Source organism: Elgaria multicarinata, chromosome 10 (assembly GCF_023053635.1).
Source record: "Elgaria multicarinata webbii isolate HBS135686 ecotype San Diego chromosome 10, rElgMul1.1.pri, whole genome shotgun sequence".
In the NCBI taxonomy this organism is placed as follows: Eukaryota; Metazoa; Chordata; class Lepidosauria; order Squamata; family Anguidae; genus Elgaria; species Elgaria multicarinata.
Window position 1 is genome coordinate 49,110,936 of NC_086180.1, and position 23,775 is coordinate 49,134,710.

General features: G+C 37.0%; 1 protein-coding gene across 3 annotated transcripts in view; it reads right to left on the reverse strand.

The window, feature by feature from the left end:
• LRBA (LPS responsive beige-like anchor protein) overlaps window positions 1-23,775 on the reverse strand; it is a 424,729-nt gene that overhangs the window by 51,844 nt on the left and 349,110 nt on the right. For all 3 annotated transcript variants that reach the window (XM_063136108.1, XM_063136109.1, XM_063136107.1), the window contains exon 48: window positions 301-468. In XM_063136108.1, coding sequence (XP_062992178.1) covers window positions 301-468 — 168 coding nt within the window. The remainder of the gene's footprint in view (window positions 1-300; window positions 469-23,775) is intronic.

Here is a 23,775-nt window from a genome sequence, read left to right on the forward strand (position 1 = left end):
AATAGATATATTTAAGGAAATGCATATATTAGGGGAAAATGCGCACATTATATTAGGGAAAAACACTTGTAAAAAGTGTGCACATTATGGAAAGGTGTGTACAAAAATGCTTCTATTTGGAAATACGCAAACAAAAATGTGTATGAATTTGTGGGCTGATATTTTTTACAGGGGGGCAATTTCACATACTGATGCGGAAACGGGCTGAAACAAACATACAGTCAGGAATATGTCCATATAATATTCATATAAAGACAGACTCCTTAGTAGGTTTTACTCTCCCACAACTAACAAACTTACCTCTCTCAATACAGGATCTGTTATTGAATTAAGATTGACAGCTCCTTCATATGTCAAATAGTAGAATATATTTAGGGACCTGACTGCCTCTGGCCCTTGCTGTTTGTAGCCAAAAATCAGATCAATCCACTGGTGAAGCTGGCAAGAAACGAATTCACTCTCCAAGGCCTGCAAGAGAACACAATGCCATTTATATGGGTCCTGAAATTTATTCCTACCTAATAGTTTCCTGAATCTTTACAAAATACTGTCAATACATTAAAAACAATTACTAATTTTTAAATGCAAATCATAAATTGGGCATATCATAAATTGAACAAAATTTAATTTACTAAAGTATTGCAGTCTGTCAAAAGTATTTTTTTGTGTTACTAGCACTGAATCAAGGGAGTTTCAAACAGCTGCTGATTCTGCAACCTTTTACCTACACTTAGAATGGGTCCCACAGATCTTATTTATTTATTACATTTATATCCCACCTTTTTTCTTCCAAGGACCCCAAGATGGCATATATAATCCTCCTCCTCTTCACTTTATTCTCACAACAACATCCCAGTGAGCTAGGATGGACTTAAAGGCAGTGACTGACCCAAAGTTACCCAGTGAGCTTCCATGCCTGAGTGAGGACTAGAACCTGGGATCTCCCAACTCCCAGTCCAACACTTTAACCACTACACCACACTGGCTCTTGTAGCACAATTATGTGCAGCCCAGCATTACTTTGGCTGGCACCCATATACTATAATTCATTCATGGCTTCAATTCAGCAGCAGATTCCTTAAAGAATCATTAAAATGGCACCAGGTTGAAGAGGCAACATGGTTGGCCATTCAAAGTTGTTTTTAGATATATGTTGTCTCCGTGTATATTTTTTGTGTGTTTTAGGTAAATGGTTTTTAAACTTTGTATACTGTATTTAATGTTTTCAATCTTTGTAAACTGCCCAGAGAGCTCTAGCTATGGGGTGGTATAGAAACGCACTAAATAATAATAACAACAACAACCAACAACAATAATCACTAGAATGTGCATGTTAAGAATCTAGCCCTATCTTGTAGCCCTATATGTAAAGGGGTACACCCTGGTCTCGGTCATGTGTATTTAACTCATTTTAATCATAATTGTTGCACATCAGTCATTAATGGTTTAGGATTACTTTTTTCCGTTAGCTCATCTCTTCATCCATGAAGCAAGCATGCTCATTTAAGAACCAGCATTCCACTTTTGTCCTCAACTCTTCTTGAAAGAAAGCAATGCTTTGTTGCAAGTTTACTCCTCGGTTTACAAGAAATTGCATTTTAAACTATTACCATTGTTAAAAATGACACATTTATCCTTCAGAATTGTTTTGTCATTTGTCAGAAGCATAGAGAGAAGCCTAGTTGCATCAGAATATTCTTAACAGATTATCATGTGAAGAGGTTTGGTACTGAAAAAAACTGTGTGTTTGTTCCACATTAGGACTGAGGAAGAAGGGTTGTGATACTTTAGGAGCCTCATGTAAGAGCTCCTAACATTTCAGTGAACTTGCCACAGCAAAGTCATTTTCTCTGGAAACTATATAACTACAGTAACGTAGTTACAAAATACACATGTGGTGTTTTTTTAATCAATCTTTGTTCAAAATTCGTCCACTAGACAGCAGAACAAATTGTTTTAAAGATACTTTGATGACATTATATTTAACAAACATAAACATAGGATCCAAAATCACCATGAGAATCAGTTTAGCTAATGCTTCTATATTAAGAATCCACATGTCTATTTCTATTATTGAAAAGTCCTGCCTATGTAAAGTACTTTATAAAGCCTGATTTCGGTAATTTCTCATACTCCTCCTGGATTTCATTTTAGAACACTCAGCCTGAGAGAAAATTGGCCAAGGCAAGCCAATGAATTATGGATAATCCAGGATTTAAACCCAAGTCTTATGCACAAATCCAACACTCCTACTGGCTAGATACACGACAAGGCAATCTATTTGTCAAAATGTGTTTGTTCCCATATGTCTGGCTATATTAAAGCATGTATCAACATTTGTACAGCTCTGACCAGGGAAGTGGATACAAACATGCACATGAGGGGTTGGGCAAGCATGTACAGAACACATGACCTGAGTACACAAAACATCTTGTGTGCACAGGAAACAATTTGCACTGTTCTAGTCACCTTGTAATATGGATCACCCCATCTAGTTATCTCTTGCAGGCTCAGAGGGCCTGGCTAATATTCAGACATGCTCCTTGGTGCCAGCCTGACCATTAGACAATGAGACAGCCACCTCAGGCAGCAGGTGCTGGGGGGCAATGACAAGGAGTTTTGTGGAGGACAGAGCTGTGTGTGCCACATGGCCTGCCTTGAGACCTCTCCAAGCTATCCTACTGCTTTTAGGTTTGAAAGACAACACAGTGTTGAGGAAATATTCAACTGGAAGTCTGTACATGGGATGGGGGGAATTGTCCTTTGCCCGAGAGAGCAAACTGTCCAGGGCTGGCTCTCACACCCTGCCTGCAAGAAGCTCCTCTTCATTTTAAGGAGGAAAACTGCACATGCACACACACACACACACACACTTCTTTATGTGCATGGAGCTGCCCATGTGTCGAAATGAACTGGTATGAAGGGTCTCTTGGCATAAATGTACAGAATCATTCATTCAGCAAGAAAGCTGATCAGGAACTTATTTTACAGTAAGATACTTTACAGAAATACAAGAAGGACCAGTAAATGTGACAGAGAAAACATTTGTCAGTATTTTTTTTTTTTTTTTTAGTAAAAACATCGTATTCTTAATTTGGGGGGTGGAATAGAGAGGGAGTTACCACAGCGATTTGATGCAAGATCTTTTGTGCAAAACTGCATTCTCTTTTTCGGTTTAAGAAGTGCAGATGAAACAATGCAAAGAAACGGCACGTTTATAAGGTATAGAAATTTAGCATGGTTTCCTTTTCAAGGAAATGCCTAATTTAAACTGCTCAAACCCTGAGAAACCACTCCGCTGTGTACATACAGAAATGATTGGTTAGTTTCATTAACTGATGCCTGAAGAAACATTTAAATTGACACATAAAAACAGCAATTGTCTTAATTTGTGTGGTGCACTCCACACAAAAGCCCTAAATATGTTCAAATTAGAGCAAGCTGCTTGATTGTCACTGCAATCTCGTGTCATGTTAATGCATGACAAACATTAAACCATACACTTAAATGGCAATTTATATCATTTAAATGTTTACTGCCTGAGCAACTCATCACTCATTTAAATGTGATTTTCTGACAGCTAATTTCAGTTAATTTTCCTCTATTCACTTAATTAGAACTTTCAATCAAGAAAAGCTCTATCCATATCTTCATGTTCATATCATTTTTTTCATTTAGAAGCTCAGTTAGTGAATTGCTACAAACATCCTTTAGAATGGATGACTAGACGGTATGTCAAGTCAGTCTTCTCTTCTACCCAGCCACCAAAAAAATAAAATGAATGACCATATGGGAAAATTTTGCAATACATATATCTACCAGGAAAGCTACTCTTATTTACGTAAGCAATACTCTGGCTGGTACTTTAAATAAAAATAATAAGAAGTTCATAAACACACACACAATTAAAACTATAAAAAACAGCCGATCTGATTAAATATTAATGATTTCAAAATTGTTTAATAAGTTAAAAACTGTGAGAATTCTCATGAGTGCCCCCATAGCACTCCACTTTGAGGCTATAAAATTCCATAAGGCAATCATGTGAATTAATTTTGTTATTGCTTTCTTTCTAGAAACATTAAGCACTAGATATTTAATTCTCTCGTATCTATTTCACCTAAAAGAAAAAGATGTGTGAAAAATGGGAAGATACTTTATGTTCAAAATGTGAAACATACATGGCTTGCTCTGCTCTAAAATCCTAAGAAGAACACAAATATACATTTAATTCTCATATTAAACTTCATAAAGCCAATGAGGCTGGATAACTATTCTAATATTGTTCAGCATTCATCTCGAATTACACATCAAATTACACATCAAGGAAACCCCCCACTAGCATTCAACATAAATACAAAAGAGTGTAAATTACCCTCATTATTTTTGCTTTCATCTTATAAAGTTAGCATAAAAAGTTATTTTTAGGCAAAATATACCTACAATGCAATTGTATGCATGCTTACTCACATGTAAGTGCTATTGAATTCAATGGATCAGTACCAAGCCCTGTAACTATGCACAGGACTGCAGCCTAACTCTATAAAACATAGAGGGATAATAACAATGGAGTAGGCCATGAGAGTTATTTATTTTATTTTCATTACATCAAGGTATTTTGAACTTCACCATTGTGAGTATGATAGCTAAACATAAAGTGACTAAATAGAACAGCAATATTCACAACTATTTAAAAAAAACTTTGAAAAATGTTTTCAGATTATTTCATAGATTCTTGTTAACCATTATAAATACGTTAGCAAATTAGTTACAGTGGAAAGAGATTATTGAAACGTAAGACAAAGAGTTGCTGCTTTATAAAACTGATTGAATAGTAAATATGAAGTCTATAATGCTTTTGTGTGTAAAGATTGTAGACATAGCAAATTCCCTCCATAAATAATCGTGCAAGTTTAATTTATTCTTCACTCTCAGAAAACTGAAATTTTCTAAAATAAAAAAAATAAAATAAAGGAAAACTAAGGGGTCCTAAACATTTAGGATCACTCAAAGCTTCTGACACAGACAGTGCTCATTAAAGCTACAGTTAAATACGGTGTGCAACTAGGGTATGCTAAGCCCCTTCCCCCTTGTTGCTCTTAAACCCTAACCAATCAATTGTTAGTGCTCCCACAGTAGACAGGATACATCATTTACACCCTATATGTGCTCTGAGAAAATTTTGTAAAAAAGAAAATCCACTAAAACATCCAACACAGTACAATAATATTCAGCTGTATTGAGTTATTGTAAAATAAATCAGAGACTAATGCCCAATTGTTAAGCATCAAATAAGACCACAAGAGGACTGCCATGGAAAGCCACACACAAATTGTCAATTCAGTCCGGTGGGACTCATATTAGCTTTGACAAACTGTCTTCAGTCTGATATCTATTTTTTTAATGAGATCTATTAGACCAAGGCGAAAACACTTGAGATATGTTAAAAAGTACAACGTACAGATGTCAAACACAAACACCTATTAGCAACTTTCATTTAACCATTCACAAAGCAAAAATGCACCCAAAATCATCTTCATACTAAGGTTAAGAGGCTGAAAAGGAAAACACCCAATTGCTCATAAATATTTTAAGAGCAATGCAATTCGATCAGGCACTATTAACATTCCCTCCTCAAATACAACAAAATAGGAACTGTATTTTAATAGCCTCAATCTTCTGTTTTGAAAGCAACAAACTAGAAAATGCCAGTGTTATGTGAGCAGAACAGACCTTTCACCCATATAGTATTGTATAATGTGGTTTCATAACATATGATTAAAATGTTAACTGTGAGTCTTGCTTGAAATTAAGCATTTATAGAATTAGTACTTTAATACTATCAAGATACATGCACAATATGTCTCAGGTTATTATTATTATTATTATTATTATTATTATTATTATTTCTCTTAGTGTATTCTTATGCCCTCACACATTTTAAAACAGTTTAGACAATAGTTTCACTAAACAATCAGAGTCAAAAGAACTATTTTGGAGCTGAAAAAACATATGGACTAGACCCAAGCATATCTTTGAAATGAATAGCAATTTTCATTTTAGGTGAACAAAGGTGTTTGTAATAGGATTGTTCAACAAAACAGGCTGCATTCCCAATTACCTTATTCCCTGAAATGAATTAAACAAGCAGAAATCAAGCACAAATGTTGAAAACAGGCCATTTCTATACTGTACACATTCCAGCAGAATCTAATGATTGCCAGTGGTGTCAGCCCCCATCATATAAGTGTATGTGGCTCGTATATATAAATTACAGGATTTCTGTGGGATTTCTGTTCTTACAATTTTCTGCACCCAAAATTGTAAGATAAAGGTTATTAGCATTGCCAACGTATAAAAATGTGATTTCTTAAAAACAGAGTGTAACAACATGAACCAAATAATCTGCAAATGCAAATTTTAAAATTAAAAAAAATAGGAAAATATCTACTTAACAAGACTTAAATTTATGTATTTGTATTTTACACGTACACAAACACACACACACATTTTCTTAAGGGGTATAAGTTTAAGTATCACATGAGACTATGGGCAACACACAACATTTAAAAATAAAGCAGACTGTTATGTTTGTATGCGCTGGATTTCAAACACTACCAGTAATGTTTCCTTAACACTGATGTATGACCTTTCTAATTTACAACGATGAAGGCTGTTTTTTTCAGCCTAATTAGAACCGTTTCAAATTTTCCTGTTAAATATATGATAAAAAGTCCTTTCAACTTTGAAAAAAAATTCTGGAGTTTCTTTCCATGTCAGCTTTGTTCCAATCAAAATATGCTTTGAATTAAATGATTTTGATTGAATATGTGGATCACATTCCCTTCTAAGATTTAAAGTCGAAAAAGGAAAAGTTTAGTCTGTTCAAACAAAGCAAGAACAGTCACTTCGCAGAAAGCGATTCACGTTTACGAAGACTGACAAATTGTTTGTGTGCACCATTAGGTCTAGTCTCTTCAATAGTTACCAGATTTCCTCTCTTCCTAATAAGAAATTAACTCTTAAAATACTGGCTTTGTTTTGGAGGTCTAGCGGTTAATTCACTAGAGAGAACTATATATAAAAAAGAAAACACAGAAAAATTAACAAAAACAACAGTTTCCTAATGTTGATATTGGAAGAATCAATGTGTCATATAATATCAATAGTAATGTTTATTTTACCTAGCTTTTGTTTTTAATGTATCACCTTCACAAGCCATTGCTTGCAACAGCAATCTAGGAGAAAGTAGGCTTCTCAGATTGTAGTCATTTTATCACACGATTTTGATGCTGTTTTAATAGGCTACAGTTTTGACACCATTTCTGGAAATGCAATCTATTTAATGACTTTTTAGTAATCTATGTATTTTGCTACACACCTAAAAACCCAAGGGATAAAAACCAGCACAAGAGGGAAGCATATGATCTTGTACATTATGGAATACATTTCAAAGAAAGGAAAACACAGGAGTATATAATGCTAAGGAAAGTGTTTCAATCAGACTGTTCTCCATGAAGAAATATTCTGCTGATATTTGCTAAATATTATTATTATTATTATTATTATTATTATTATTATTATTATTATTATTTATATAGCACCATCAATGTACATGGTGCTGTACAGATAACACAGTAAATAGCAAGACCCTGCCACATAGGCTTACAATCTAATAATAGTAAAAGTATCAAGACTACACAGTTTCTGCTTCTATTTTACTTTTGTAGAAAGAACTAAGAAAAGCCAATCAGTTCATGGAGAAAGGACAACATGCTTGCTTGCGAAGAGTATCCAATCTATGACACAATTTGCACCTTGATTTTCCCATACAAATGAAGAACATAGTCTATGCAAGATGTTTGCTCGTATATATGATCTCTGTCAGCCCTGGGGACTGCGCTAGCCTTTGTCTATTGTCCAAGTCTATCCGGTTTTCAAAGGAAATATGTTGGAAACAGCCAAACATTTATTGAAAGGAGGGATGCTCAAAGATTTTGTTAGGTCTACATTTGGAAGAGAAATGACTTGATTTTTGGCATCACTGTTGGGATTTCCTTTTTTTGGCTTTCATTCAAATATGTACCAAATGTTATTTTAAAATGCATATAAAATATGTGCTTTACCATAAAATATGTGTATTTGCATAACTTAGAACATGCAAATAAATGCATCAAACAAATGCAGATTAATGTAGAAATGGGATGGAATAGACATATGAATGAAGAAGACATGTGAAATTGACAGGAACCTAAAAGTGACCGATCTGTCCACCCCAAGCCGAAAATCGTTCTTTCTCCTAGAAGAATACATTTCTAATAAGAGAGCTGGGAACCAAATGTCCTCTAAATGGTGGGGAGGAAAAAGCAAGATGAACATCTGGCATATTCCAAGAAACATCTGACTGTAAACTTCTTACTAGGCTAGAACTCCTCCTTCAATTCCACAACTACTCATATTATATCAGTTCTTTTTGCCTTGCTCTCCCAAATCCTGTCCTCTGCCAATGGCTGTTAATTTATACAATGAGAAGTGCCAGGGTTTAAAGCTAAGAAGCAATATCCTATAACCTGTACCTACTTCACAAACTCAGATGACCACCAATTATCTGAATTTGTGGAGTAGGCTCTCTCTCTCCCAAGGCGCTCCCCTCTCTCCTTTATCATAACTTCATATCTTCCAAGGTTGAGCCTTTGCAGTGAAAAAGGGAAACTCCACAATTCCCAATTTAACACTCTTTGGGGAGGGGGGAGTGCTTCAATGACCCACCAGAAGCAGGATTCAGTATTTCTCCCCAAAACAAGCATCCTATTCAGCAAGGCCTTTTATGAAACATTTCTGTGGGTGCTATCCATTTTATCCTGCCAAGTTGTAATGGTTGAGGATTTGATATTGTTTTGACTGTATTTTATTATTATAAGGTAGGTCAGTATTATTTCATCTTCTATTGCCAAAAGGACCTGAGGCTGTGAAATGGTGGGTTGCTTAAGGCCACTCTGTGAACTCATGGTTGATCTGCGCTTTGAAATAGGAATTTCCTCGGTCATATGCTCATGGACATAGCCATGATCCTTCACCAGCTCTCTAGTTAAACCTGCTGGATAGAACTGGTGTGATCTGTGCACCAGGCACAAAACAGGACTAAATAATTGTTAAATAGCAATAGCATTGCAACCATGGCATTTGTAAAAATCTAACATTTAAAGCTAAATTAGTATAGTGATCACTTGGGACTGCATTGGAATGTGGAGGAAGAAAAGACGCTACATCTCTTTCTCTATACCCATTACATACTGTGTTCTGGGCAAGCTCTAAAGCAGCTTTGTAAATAATCATATTTTGCAAGGCAATACAACACAACTCTCAAGAGTACAGTGTGTGTGTGTGTGTGTATGCTATGAATTTCAAAAGAACATGGCTTATATATACTATTTGTTTAATATTGTGAATGTCATGTTCCTTTGCAGCTGTATCATCATGCACTAAGATCGAAGTCATTAAGAAAAGTTGCAAATTTGTCCTCGATATCCACAGTGACTGCATCAGTATCTTTCCCATATTTAATAGACAACTACACTATTGTCATCATTTCAAACAGAGCATCCTTCAAAGAATAGTATTGTCAGCAAGACACCAGAATTGCTCATCGCTGGACCTGCATCCTAGGTTTCTTGTAGGTTGACTTCGAATTCTTAGTAATGACTAACTACTCTCCTGGTTCTCATTACTCTTTCAAAAGCTTTTACTTAGGCAGATCTGAAAATAGGAATTATTAGGGCATTAAGAAAGACATTAGATACTAATAGTCATATTAGACGTGATAAAAGTGTGTCTCTTTAAACCAAGGTTAGGAAACCTGGTGCTTTTGGCCTGCAATTCCCATAACCCTGGACCATGGCTACAGCCATTGGCCATGCTGGCTGGGGTTTATGGGAGTTGTAGTCCAAAACATCTGGGGCGCACCAAGTTGCTTACCCTTGCTTTAAACTCTTCCAAATAGCAGCTGCAGGAGAGGAGATTCCAAACTGGCCTGGAAGTGTGGCACAAGGTAAAAACATGCTAACCTTTCACCCCTGCACCATCTGCCCGACATGGCTGCCAAAGCCTCTATATAGGGATGAGCAACTTGTGGGTCTCCAGATGCTTTTGCTGACAGTTCCCACAACCCTTCACCACTGGCTATGGCTGATGGGAATTGTAGGCCAAAATATCTGGAGAGCTATAAGTTGCCCATCCTTGCTCTATACTGTCACAGATAAGTATGCAGCTATATGGTGGTTAGGGACACAGGGTACTAGACAGTGTCCCCATGCTCTGTGGTAGAAATGCAGAAGACAGGGGAAAATATCCCCATTAATTTGTTCTGCTCCACTTTGCAGATAAGCTTTGTGAAATCATCATCATCATCATTCATGTGCATGTTAAATGGATAGTCCATCTATTAGCCTTCACTTCAGTTACAAAACTTTTAGTGGTCTGAACAAAAACCAAAATGGAGACCTTTAAGTCACAGCTGAACCAAAATCTGAAACACACATACTATTCTTAAACAACAACAACAACAACAACAACAACAACAACAACCCTTCCTGCTGAGAAAACCACTAAGGAGGAATGCTATACTACCTTTGATAGGTTGATGTTTTTTCAGCAAGTAAAAAAGTGTGTCATAATCACAATTTTCAACTTCTGAAAAAAAGTGCAAATTAACCAATGTAGGTGGGTAACACTAGCATACATTTAGCATTTCAGTCTAAACAAACAAAAAGACAGCTAAATAACATGTCTGTATGCTTCTGTGTCCCGATGTGAGTAAAAAGCAGACAGCAAGGCAAGAGTTAATTGGAACTAAAGAGGAAGGGAGGAGTGTTGTCTGGGGAGGAAGGCTAACTGAGAGTTAATCAGGGATCACATCCAGAGCCAGGCATGGATAAGCCTCACTAATGAGGCTCAAGTACCCTGCAGTGGCTTTCAAACCTAACTGGCTTCAAACGATGCCACCCCATGACAGAATGCAGCTAGCCATACGAAGAGAGTGATTAGAATAAATGACTACAGTAATTAACTTTGATTTGAAGCCACCTGACTGGAAAGAGAAGCTAGGAGCTGTTTAGCTGAACTCTTCCTTGTAAAAAGGGGAAACTTTCCTTTACCCTTGTGTTTGTATGTGTTAGGAGGGCTTTTTCTTTCAAATAGGTATTGGGTGGCACTAATGAAAAGCAGCTTTCATTCAAGAGCCTCCCCATTCATTCTGAAAGGAGGAAAGAAGAAAAGCTTCAAAGGGGAACTAATTTACTTCACCCCAATCACCTTTGGCAAGTTTAGAGTTTGCATTGCCACTACTATCACTCTCTCTCTCACACTCTCACTCACTCACACACACACGCACACACACACACACATTCTCTCTCTCTCTCTCTCTCTCTCTCTCTCTCTCTCTCTCTCTCATTCCTCTAAGAAAAATTCAGATTAATCAGATTCTTGAAACTTTAGTAATCGCACATGCAATAATTTTTTTCCCCCGTAAATGCAAGCAACAAAAGATTTTCATTTTAGATACATAGTTTCAGGTCAGTTTCATTAATGCACAGATCCCTTTCTGAGCCAATGTTTATTCCATTTAGTGATACCAACTTTTTGAGCATTGCAAAAAAGTGCAGATACTCTGTATATAACATTTGAAAATTGCCCAGTGCCCTGAAGCTGAGCATGGAGAAACTTAATCCACTCCATTACTACCTGCTGTTTTGCAAGTAATTAGCCATCATTGTACCAATGTTGCCCTATACCTGCTGACTAAATGCTTAACGCAAAGTTTTGCCAAGTAGCATCTATGGTGTAGTAGTCAGAGCAATTCACCAAACATTTATGCAAAGACTCTGATTTATTTGACAGCTTTACACCTTCAAGGCACAGTATAATTAAATGTTTTGACAGCTAAACAAAAATTGTATAAATTTCAAAGCTGTTTAAATGGCTAGTGTATCTAAAATCAAAATAGTATGCGGATTAGCCCAGCTTCTAAAACTGTCCCTTTAGGAAGGTTAAAAATAGATTACAACTATATATATTTTCATCATCCATACATAAAAAATATAATTCTGATTTTCAGTTGTATTATTTATTCTCTAAGTCCAAAAAATAAAAATAAATCTTACTTTTAAAGTTTATAACAAAAAAATCAGTCCATAAATGTATTGATATATAGAGTCAGAACTGAATAGGAAATAGTTCCTATTTGTTCTATTTCTGCTGTTTCAATCACTTCCAAAAACAAACATTGGGTTGGATCCAATAGCATACTTATGTGGGCAGTCCAGTCTCAGTGACAGCACATGCATGGCCCTTAACATCGGCTGCCGAATATTCAAAGCGTTTGATTGTGTGAGTTGGCCAGCACTAAAGATGATAATAGAAAAGATGGGATTTGGGGAAAGATTTAAAGGCCTAATAGAACAATTATATTCATAAAATTCAGCTTCAGTAGTAGTAAATGATGGAATTACAGAAAAAATACAACTTGCTCAAGGAACAAGACAAGGTTGCCTGCTTTCACCGGTCTTATTTGTACTGGTTATAGAACTATTGGCGAACGTGATAAGAGAGGATGACGATATTGAGGTTGCAGGATGGAATGAGGAAATAAAAATAAATATGTTTGCAGATGACACAGTATTGACAATCAAAAATCCATTAGAGAAAATGGATAGAATAAAACAACATGAGGGAGTTTGAGGAAGTGACGGGATTAAGAATAAATTGGACAAAATCAGAGATGATGTTGTTTAATTATAGTAAAAAGGAGGAGAGAGATTGGGAGAGTAAAGAGAAGAATATGAAAGTTAAAGAAATAATAAAATATTTGGGAATTAAGCTTACTAAGAATTTAGAAGATTTAGAAAAGTGCTAGTATTGACATTTAAAGCCCTAAACGGTTTGGGGCCAGGTTATTTGAAGGAACGCCTCCTCCCATATGTACATGCCCGGACCTTAAGATCATCTACAGGGGCCCTTCTCCGTGAGCCCCTGCCAAAGGAAGTGAGGCAGGTGGCTACTAGGAGGAGGGCTTTCTCCGCTGTGGCACCCCGGTTGTGGAATGAGCTCCCCAGAGAGGTCCGCCTGGTGCCTACACTGTACTCCTTTCGTCGCCAGCTGAAGACCTTTTTATTCTCTCAGTATTTTAACACTTAATTTTAACTTAAATTTAAATTTTACTGTTTTAACTCTGTATTTTAATCTTATATCAATTTTGCTGCGTGGTTTTATCTTGGTTGTGCTTTTTATACTGTATTTTGTATTTGTGCTTTTAACCTGTTGGCTGTTTTATTATGGTTTTAATTTTTGTGTACCGCCCAGAGAGCTTCGGCTATTATTACATAAAAATGTAATAAATAAATAAATTTTTAAAAAAGGAAAATTTAAATAGTTTTTAAAAAGAAGTTATGAGCAAACTAGAAAAATATAAAAGGATAAATTTAGCTTGGTTTGGAAGAATAGCCCTAATAAAAATGAGGATTTTACCAAAGGTAAATTTCTTATTTAGAATGATGCCAATAAGAATATCAGAAAAAGAATTAAAAAGCTGGCAAAGTATAGTAAACAATTTTTGTAATGGTGATAGAAAAGCGAGAATAATAATAATAAAAAAACTCGGTATGTAACGCAAAAAAAAAGGAGGGCTAGGGCTCCCAAATTTAAAATTATATTACGTAGCTAATAGGTTGAGACATGTAGTCAAAAGTATGATAGGATTAGGAGATTTAAGTTGGTTGGAGGATCGAAAGAGAGAGGATACAGATTGGAAATTAGAAAATATCTTTTTCAGAGATTATGCAAAGAAATGGGGGGGAAGAAATAGAGAACCCCCTTTTAAAAAATCACTGGGAAATATGGCGAGTATACAAAAAGGACTTACTTCCGAGTATTTCCCCAATATCACCAGTGATAATGATGCGGAACTTTCCAGGAAATTTAAAAGACAAGTTGGGGAAAAGTTTAATAGAGAGAAAGGTAATGAAGTTAAAAGATTGGCTAGAAAAGATGAGAACTCGAGAAGAATTAAAGGAGAGATTAAAAGAGGGAAATGGTTAAACTATCTTCAATTAGAACAATGTACGAAGAAATGGCTAAAGGACAATGGAGAGTGTAGAGCGATTACGAAAGTTGAGGAGCTGATCTTAAAAAAAGAAACTGAGAAAAGGGAAAATAAATTAATAAAAGGGTTAATGAGTGAAATATATAGAATATTAGTGGAAAAGGGGGAGACGGAAAGTGTAGGTAAGGTGGTTTGGGAAACTGATTTGAAGGAACAAATAGGGCAACAGAGTTGGGAAGGGACACAAGAGTGTTGAGAAATATGTCTGTGAGGATAAAAGAACATTATTATAAGATTGTATGGAGGTGGTACCTAACCCCGGTAAGATTAAATAAAATAAATAAGATGAATTCAGAAAGCTGCTGGAGAGGTTGTCAAAAGAAAAGAAAGTATTTACATATGTGGTGGGAATGCGAATTTGTACAAAAATTATGGGAAATGGTGTTTAATGAGATAAAAGAAATTTTAGGAATGGAGATTGAAGAGACACCTATAGTGGCATTGTTATTATATGGAGAACTGAATTGTAATAAAGAGACAAAAGAATTGATAACGAATTTGTTAACAGCAGCAAAATTAATGATATCTAGAAACTGGAAGGTTCAAGGGAATTATCATATAGAAGATTGGTATAAAGAAATATGGGATATTGCTATTAACGATAAATTAACATGTAATATAAAAGTTAGAAGAGGGATGATAAAAATGAATGATTTTGAGGGAATATGGAAACAGTTTCTAGAATTTGTTTTATCAAAGGGGAGAGGGAAAACACCTCCAGAGGAAGCAATGAGATTCTGGAAACGTGAATAAGATCCCGTGGGTGGGGGGAGCACTTTTATGTTAAGTATGATTATGTTAATAGAATTAAGCTAGAATATATGTTATTAAATGATTATTTTATATTATTGTGTATTATGTAGTATTGTTTTATTTGTATTGATGTATTGATTTGTATTGATTTGTATTGATGATTAATAAAAAGTAAAAACAAAACAACACATCGGCTGCCGTGAAGTAGCACCCTTGGCCACCCGCAGAACACCATAGGTTCCAACCCTATGTCAACAATTGTAAATATGTGTTGATGGACACTACAAAGCATTTTCCAAATGTGGTCCCACTTCCAGTCTGAAATGATCCTTAGGAAGCCACCTTCTATGAAGTCAGACAATTGGTCCATCTAGCTTTTATTATCTACAATGACTGGCAGTAGCTTTCCAGGGATTCAGTCAGGGGTCTTTCCAGCCATACCTAGAAATGCCAAGGAATGAACCTGGGATCTTCTGCATGCAATGCATGTGCTTTATCACTGAACTATGCTCCCCAAACAAAAATCCTGCTGGTTTAGGCACATGTAGTCCAATGAATAATTTCTTCTGAAAGAGGAGCAGGCTTCTAATGAAGAGCTGACTGTCAAAAAGGCACAGAAGAAAGAAATTTAAATTGGAAAATCTCTGCCTTAAGTGAACATCTAAAGGCAATCATGGACAGCGCACACAGAATGACAAAGGAAACCAAGGCTCTTTTAAAGAGACACAATTAAAATTAATTCATTAAAACAAATTGGTGGAAGCTAAAACCTGTCCGTTTAAGGGCAACTGTTCTTTAGTCCTGATCATTATGATATTCCATCTTAAAATGCAATGTTTAATGAATGTATAATTATATAACGATTATTTCAACCCTGAAGTCTTTAAGCAAATACACCAAAACATTAAGTTCAACTCTGCAACACAGATGAAGTGCCTTACTGCTTTGAGGGAAACTGTAATCCAACTAAAGGTAACAATGACCAGTTGTTTATAAAAACCATTGAAATGTTTGGGAGCTAGTTCACATTCTCATGCTATGTTTATGTTTCCATTTATCATCCATCTCCTTAAGAAGAAAGCTGAAAAGGAAGAGCAGCCCAAGAACAAAATCTTGTTTAAACTGCACATGAAGACGTCAGGTAGCTTAACAAATTGAGCCAATGTCAGAATGCCATGTATACATCTAAAAACATTATAGTATTACATCGTTTTCCTTGACCCCAGTCTTCTCTTTTGCTCTTTTTCCAGCTTCTAAACAGACCAGTTTATACATTAATTTGTAATTATTTTCCAGTCCTTTTCTACACCCATCCAGCTTAAAAGTGTAATAGAATTCCTATCAAAAAGTTAAAATGTATAATTTGCATTTGGTGGCTATTAATGAAAGGTCATATCTGACCTTTACTTAGCCTACTAATTAAAGGTATGCCTTTAAAGTACTAAAGTATGGTGGGGAGAGAATTGCTCCTATTGAGGACTTGGGCAAAAACAGAAGTATACTGGACAAATGTGTGTTGGGCACAAACAATTATAACTCCATCCAGAGTACAAGGGTGTTATTGCTAACCAGCTCTTGTCATGAAACATTGATGATACACATTTTAAACCAGTAATGTTTAAAATGTATGTGAAGCAACTGATTGAAACATTTTTTACTCCCATTAAAATTATGTCTTTACTGAAGATTTTTCAAATGTGTCAGAACAATAAAACCTGCATCTATATGTAGAGAGTAATACAACTGTACAATATATACAGCAAATTACATGGTGATAAAAGTAACCCCAAATGTTTTGTGGTGCAAGGAGAATCACCACTTTTTTTATACAGTCCTAAAATAATACCCACTTTGCTGTATTGCTCAGAACATTAACAACATTTAACAATTGCCAAAAACACTACCTCACATCCAGACTTTGCACGTGCAGCCCTAAGTCAAATGGTCAGCAACAGCACCAGTCACTTTAATCAGAAAACTTAGAAATGGGGTGAGGAGGGGAAAGAGAATGAATCTACAATGGCATACCAATAGGTGTTTCAGGTGGTTGCCAAACATTTGACTGGGGCTTCACGTGGACAGCCCTGGAAGGGACATAGGGATAGATTCACTCTTGTTGTGCTGTTTCAGTGTAAGAAGTGAAACTGGAGGGTCATGATGAGTGCACAACAAATGCCTTGCCAGAAAAATTTAGAGAGATAGGGATGTCACAGGAGTCTGAGAGGGGGGGTGGAGTCTGGCAGATGCCTTCTCTGTTCGGCCTCCTGGACCCTGTTTGCTGAGCCACCATGCGCTTATGGAACCCATTCCACAAGAACCTAGCGGCTGACCGTTCCCTTGCTGAGCCACCATTTTGAGAAAAAATGGTGACACTGGGTTTTCCATAAAAGTGGTATTGCATAAATAGCCCCTTTATGGCTGCCATTTATGCAGCATTACTTTTACAGAAAACCTTTCGCAAAAGGGTTGCTTTGCTGAGGAGTCAGGCTGTCTCCAGGTGCTCATCGAGCACCCACAGACCACACAGTGGGTTGTCCCAGGAACCAAATAGGAGCAGACAGGTGGTAGTAGCTAGGTGAACACCTGGTGGTGTGGACAGGGGGTGAGTCCATCTATCCCAAGAGAGAGAAAGAGAGGCCAGAGAGAAAGAGAGAGAGGAGCCAGAAGAAAGAAAGAGTAACCAGAGAGAGAAGAGAGAGGGAGAGACAGAGAGAGAAGTGGACCCAGAGAGAAAGAAGGAAGGAAAGGAGGAAGAGAAGGAAAGGGGAGTCAGAGAGAGGGGCGGAAAGCCAGAGAGAGTTAGAAGCCAAAGCAAGTAGCACACACAGATGGCACACATTCATGCATACGCACAAACATAGATAGGGTTTGCTCCCAACATTTTTGTGTTTGGCCTCCCACCCACCCCCACCTCAGTAGCTAATTTGTGGTGGTGCCCTGGGCAGTTTTTTAAAATGCCAAATGTGCCCAGAGGCCCAGAAAGATTGGAGAGCCTCTGCCTTAAGGATTAACAAAGGACTAACAAATTTAGTATGGCCTATGCTTTCATGGACGAGATCATAAGTTCCTCTTCTCAGAACAAGCTGGAGCTATTATTATTATTATTATTATTATTATTATTATTATTTATTTATTTATATAGCACCATCAATGTACATGGTGCTGTACAGAGTAAAACAGTAAATAGCAAGACTCTACCGCATAGGCTTACAATCTAATAAAATCCTAGTAAAACAATAAGGAGGGGAAGAGAATGCCAACAGGCACAGGGTAGGGTAAGCAGGCACAGGGTACAGTAGAAAGTCTGCACAACATCAAGTTTTAAAAGCTTTAGGAAAAAGAAAAGTTTTTAGTTGAGCTTTAAAAGCTGCGATTGAACTTGTAGTTCTCAAATGTTCTGGAAGAGCGTTCCAGGCGTAAGGGGCAGCAGAAGAAAATGGACGGAGCCGAGCAAGGGAAGTAGAGGCCCTTGGGCAGGCGAGAAACATGGCATCAGAGGAGCGAAGAGCACGAGCTGGGCAATAGTGTGAGATGAGAGAGGAGAGATAGGAAGGAGCTAGACCGTGAAAAGCTTTGAAGGTTAACAGGAGAAGTTTATATTGGATTCTGAAGTGAATTGGAAGCCAATGAAGAGATTTCAGAAGTGGAGTAACATGGTCAGAGCGGCGAGCCAAGAAGATGATCTTTGCGGCAGAGTGGTGAACAGAAACCAACGGACTGATGTGAGAAGAAGGAAGGCCAGAGAGAAGAAGGTTGCAGTAGTCCAACCGTGAAATAACCAGTGCATGAACAAGCGTCTTGGTGGAAGAGACAGACAAAAATGATCGAATCCTGGCAATATTATACAGGAAAAATCGACAAGATTTAGCTACTGCCTCAATATGAGGAATAAAGGAGAGCGAGGAGTCAAATATAAAGCCAAGGCTACGAGCTTCCTTGACCGGAGTAAGCGTAACATCATTGACAGTAAGAGAGAATGAGAGATGAGGAGAAGGTTTAGGAGGAAAAACGAGCAATTCAGTCTTTGCCATATTGAGTTTCAAATGACGATGAAGCAGCCAAGCTGAGATATCTGAAAGACATGCCGAGATACGATCGTGAACATCAGGAGAAAGTTCCGGAGATGACAGATATAGTTGTGTATCATCGGCGTACAGATGATATTGGAGGCCATGAGAATGAATAAGCTTGCCCAAGGGCAACATGTATAAGGAAAACAACAACGGGCCAAGCACCGAGCCTTGCGGAACCCCTACTGAAAGGGGAAAGGAGGAAGACGAGCTGCCATTAGCCAACACGCTGAAAGAGCGACCCGCTAGATAGGAGGCAAACCAGTTATAGACAGAGCCACAAAATCCAAGGTCATGAAGGGAATCTAAGAGATGAAGGATGCATACTTTTAGTTATGCATACTTTTACCATAATCTTGACCGAGTTACACCCACATAATGTATAGGAGCAATCTGCATATAGTTGATAATAAATAGATGAAACATAGCTATTCATATTTGTATGCAGCTTTTTTCAATCCAAAATAACAATACCAACACTGATTTACCAAATAAATATATGTAACTTAAAAATGCAAATTCTGCACTTCCTAGTTGAAATGCAACTTTTTTGATATTATTAATTCCTAAATTAACATGTATATCTCAGAATAGGGAAAGCTTATTGGCAAAAGCATCTATGTCAAAACATAACTAAGAGAAGAAGAGTATTCTTAGATTGTGGGGAAAACCCTGTTATTCCAGACGTGGGAATTATTTGTGGATACCAGGTTCACCCAAGAGGATGTATTCAAAGAAGGCTAGGACTCTTTGTGTGTTTTTTAAAAAAACAATCATAAGGAAGCATTTGAAATACTTTAAATATATTTATTTTAGTTTGGGGTGGGCGTGAGCACTAACTATAATTATTTCATTTCCATGCCCCACGAAGTATTGCTTTGAATCCAATGCTCAAATTTCATATAGCACTTTACCATGCTTGCTCCAGTTAATGTAGAAGCTTAATGCAAACTGTTCAAGGGGATGAATATAAAAATGGACTTTTATCAGGAATGTAATGTTATTTTCTGAATCATTATTGCTTACAATACTGGGGTTGAGATGTGCACTTTACAGCTTTTAATGAATTTTCATTTCACTGACATTGTATAAAAATGGCAAAAAGCAGCATTACCCGTGTTAGTACAAATATTTTAAACAGTTCAGCACAAAGTTTATATCCAAATAAAGACCACTAATATCATCAACTAACAACCCAGCTGCATTTACTCATGTAATGTTTCACACATGGAAACCAAGATGCAAGATTACCTCATTTATGGTAACACTCATAAACTGCACAGTACACAGTAAACATGTCTGCCCAGCAAATTAAAATATCACTGGGTTATGTAGCAGCTGAAGCTGTCCAGAACCTGTTTATAATCCAATAGAAACAGATATTTGTCTTTAATTTTAGGAATGGGTAAAATCAAATTCCTTTACTGCATTGCAGCCTGCTTGTCGTGGACTTTCTGCTTTACAACAAAAGACAGGCACCCATAGCTTTTCAAAAGGGCACGTTATAAACAGGCTTAAAGTAACTGAATTATAACTTTAAACCAACAGTCCATTTATAATTGGCTAGGAAAGGAAACAGTTTTAAATCATTCTCCTGTGCCAATTTAAATCTGTTAGAAAAATTTCACCTGTCCCAGACAACAAAATTCCTACATTCTTATGAGGTGAGCCAAAACGTATATATTGGTTTGATTAGCTTTCAGTCATCTTGTATGACAACTGAATTTACCAGTAAATTTAATACATTTTAATCCTAAAGTCTACTGGAAATTACAATGAAATGGTAATTCATTGTAAGGTTAGGTTAGGTTCTTCATTGTAAGAATAGGTTTCCCCTATTCCCATACTGAAAAAGAAGTTTGTTATTTATCAATAAATTCCTGTTCTTCCTAATGTCAATGGTTCAGCCCAGAAACTGGAATTTCACCTCCTCCAGGTGGCAGGCAGGGTTCTTGAAACAAGAGGAGGGCCTCCCACCTACCAAGACTGTACAAGAGTAGTGCGGGGGGGGGGGGGGGAACATCCACAGAGGAACATTTTCCAAGTCTGGAATTGCTTGTGCATAAAAGAAGTATACTAAAACCACACACACATAACTAACCTGTAATAGTCAATAGAACCCTCTAAAACTTTTAAATGTATCTTGTGTAAGGCTGTCTGCTGGTTATGGGTTTTTCAGTTGCTTAATCTGATTAAAGGGAGATGATTCATCCATCACATTTAAAATAAATGCTACCAAAATCTCAAGACAGGTGCCTCTTTGAGTTAACTGAAGTGCAAGGTAACTTACAAGTCAAAATAGGCCACCCTTAGCATTTTAATTTTCCTCCCCTATTAAAGTAAATAGCTTCAAATAATAAACTGTGCCATTAATTCTCAGCCCTTTAAGTTTGGCCCCCTATTTAGCTTATAATTCCCCCAATTAAAGTTTGCAGTTCTTAACATTTCCTCCCATATGTAGTGCAGAACACACACACACGCACGCACACGCACGCACACACACACACACACACACACACACATCTATCTCTCCTATTAATCTGTAACCTCTATCTACCAACACTTCAGAAACTAAACACATGAACGAGGAGGACTGAAGGCACATCGTTTTCCATAGTGATGCTCGCAACCATTCTTATGACAAATAAGCCAATCCCATTCCGCCCTGCCCAGGAAACACCTCCCTGTCTGCACCATTGCTGGCTTCTTGGGAGCTGATGTTTGACATCTTCTAGCAAAATTTTGAAAGTTTGGAAACTTAGACAAGTGTATACTGAAAATATTTTAATACTAGTTAATTTGTGATGGAACACTCACCACTGTCGGAAAGCCCTGGCATACACATTATCTTGGAATTCATTTGTTCTGACAATATTTGTGGCTGCTAGAACAACCACATAATGCTCACCTAGTAAGACAGATAAATTGACTGCTTAAGCTTCACAGTAACATCTCTTTGCCTGTAGCATACTTCCTCCCCTAGACAATTTTTGAGGGTTCCTCTCACCATCCCCCAGGACAGCCAACATTCCTTGCACAGATAATTTAGATAAAGAGATATATCGTTGCTCTTTGTTTAAAGGAACCTTTTCCCTATTCACCCTTCTGAATATGTGCAGTATTTCTCCTCTTATGCAATACTGTTAGGCAGAACCTATCCAGAAAACAAAATTGAAACTCCTAATTCAATGTCTTATCTTTTTACTTGTACAGAACCCCATACAAAAACTAAAAGTATAAAAGTTCTCAGTTTCTACTAGCCTAGTGGCATCCAAAACTAAATGTCTGTTTTTTGCTGCATCCAACCGCTCATATATATTGGAAACATGTAAGGATCAACTACAAGAATGTAATCCGTGTGCACTATGGTATGAACAGAAATTCCAAATAAGAAATCCTTCAAAATTGTCCTTCACATTTCTCCCCAACCTCCTGAATGACATGAGTTAGAAATGTAATGACTAAAAGGTCAGCACATGACAGTTGAGCACTCGTGACCCCAAATTAAGAGGTATTACCCATTATCTACTAATCAGTGAGTCACAAATGTACAACTTGCCCCAAGAACTTTCAGAATTCCTGACATTTGTTCACACACCATTGCCTAGAAAGCATAATACTAAAATGCAGGACCTGATCAGATAAAGAAACAGCAAACTTGCTTATTGGATATTTCTCCCGTTTTCATGCATACCTTTTCATGTCAAGCCCTTTCAGTTTTGCCTACATATTATCATCATAACCTCTTAAATGCCAGAAAGAAGGAAAGAAGGAAACAGCAAGGTGTTGTACAATATAAAAACACCAAATTCAGAACAAGCAGCACTTGCCTGAAGACTCACAGTTTAAATAAATGAGCCCATGAGAAGAGAGCAGCCCACAGACATTCAAGCCTCTCTTTACCGAATTGTGTCCGGTTCAGCCAGGGGACACAGACGTGCTCATCATGTTGGAGGCTTAACGCATTTGGCCCCCACTTCATGTGCTCTGAGCCAGATATGCGCAAAGAAGCCAGCAAGGTCCATTTGGGCCTGCTCAGGGTGAACTGCAAAAGCCATCCGGCTTTTCCAATCCGCTCTTTTTGTGGAGAGAAATGTCTCCATACCATTCTTTGTCCAAACTTTATACTGCTGGATTCCACTTATCCCTAAGCAGGGTGGATGAAGAATGGAGAGAAGAGGAGGCATTAAGGAGAGGAGCGAAGCAAAGGATTGGTGGGGAAGACAGGAGATTGAAGGACCAAATACCTACGAAAAAGATGGGCTGGAGAAAAATCACACAGTGTTTCTAGCAATAAGAGCAGTAGAAAGTTGCTGGTTTAAAGAGGATGTTGATAGAAAAAGAGGTAATTGAAGCAGAAGAACAACAGACTACAAAGAATTGAAACATTCCTTAACGCTGTTAATACTAAGGAAAAATAATAGTTTGTTATTTGCTACAGCATCCTTATTAGTATTCCTCTAATATAGGGTAAAGACAGAAATATGGCTATATTTGAGAACTCTGAATGTAAAAATAATAATAATTGCTTCATACACCTTTCCATTAAAGAAAGCATCCACCACACTCTCTGTGCAAAATGCATAACTCTTTGGTAACTTTGCTCTTTTCATTTTTTAGAAAACTACATTGTACTACAAATATCTTGAGCAAAAGGACTGTATAAGCTTCCCAGATTGACACTGCATCAATATGCCTTATGTGGAGGCCTTGCTATAGAGAGCAAAACGAGAGGGGGCAGGAATCTCTCACTGGTACTTCTCCATTACTGCAGCCTATAAAGCAAGAAAGATATAT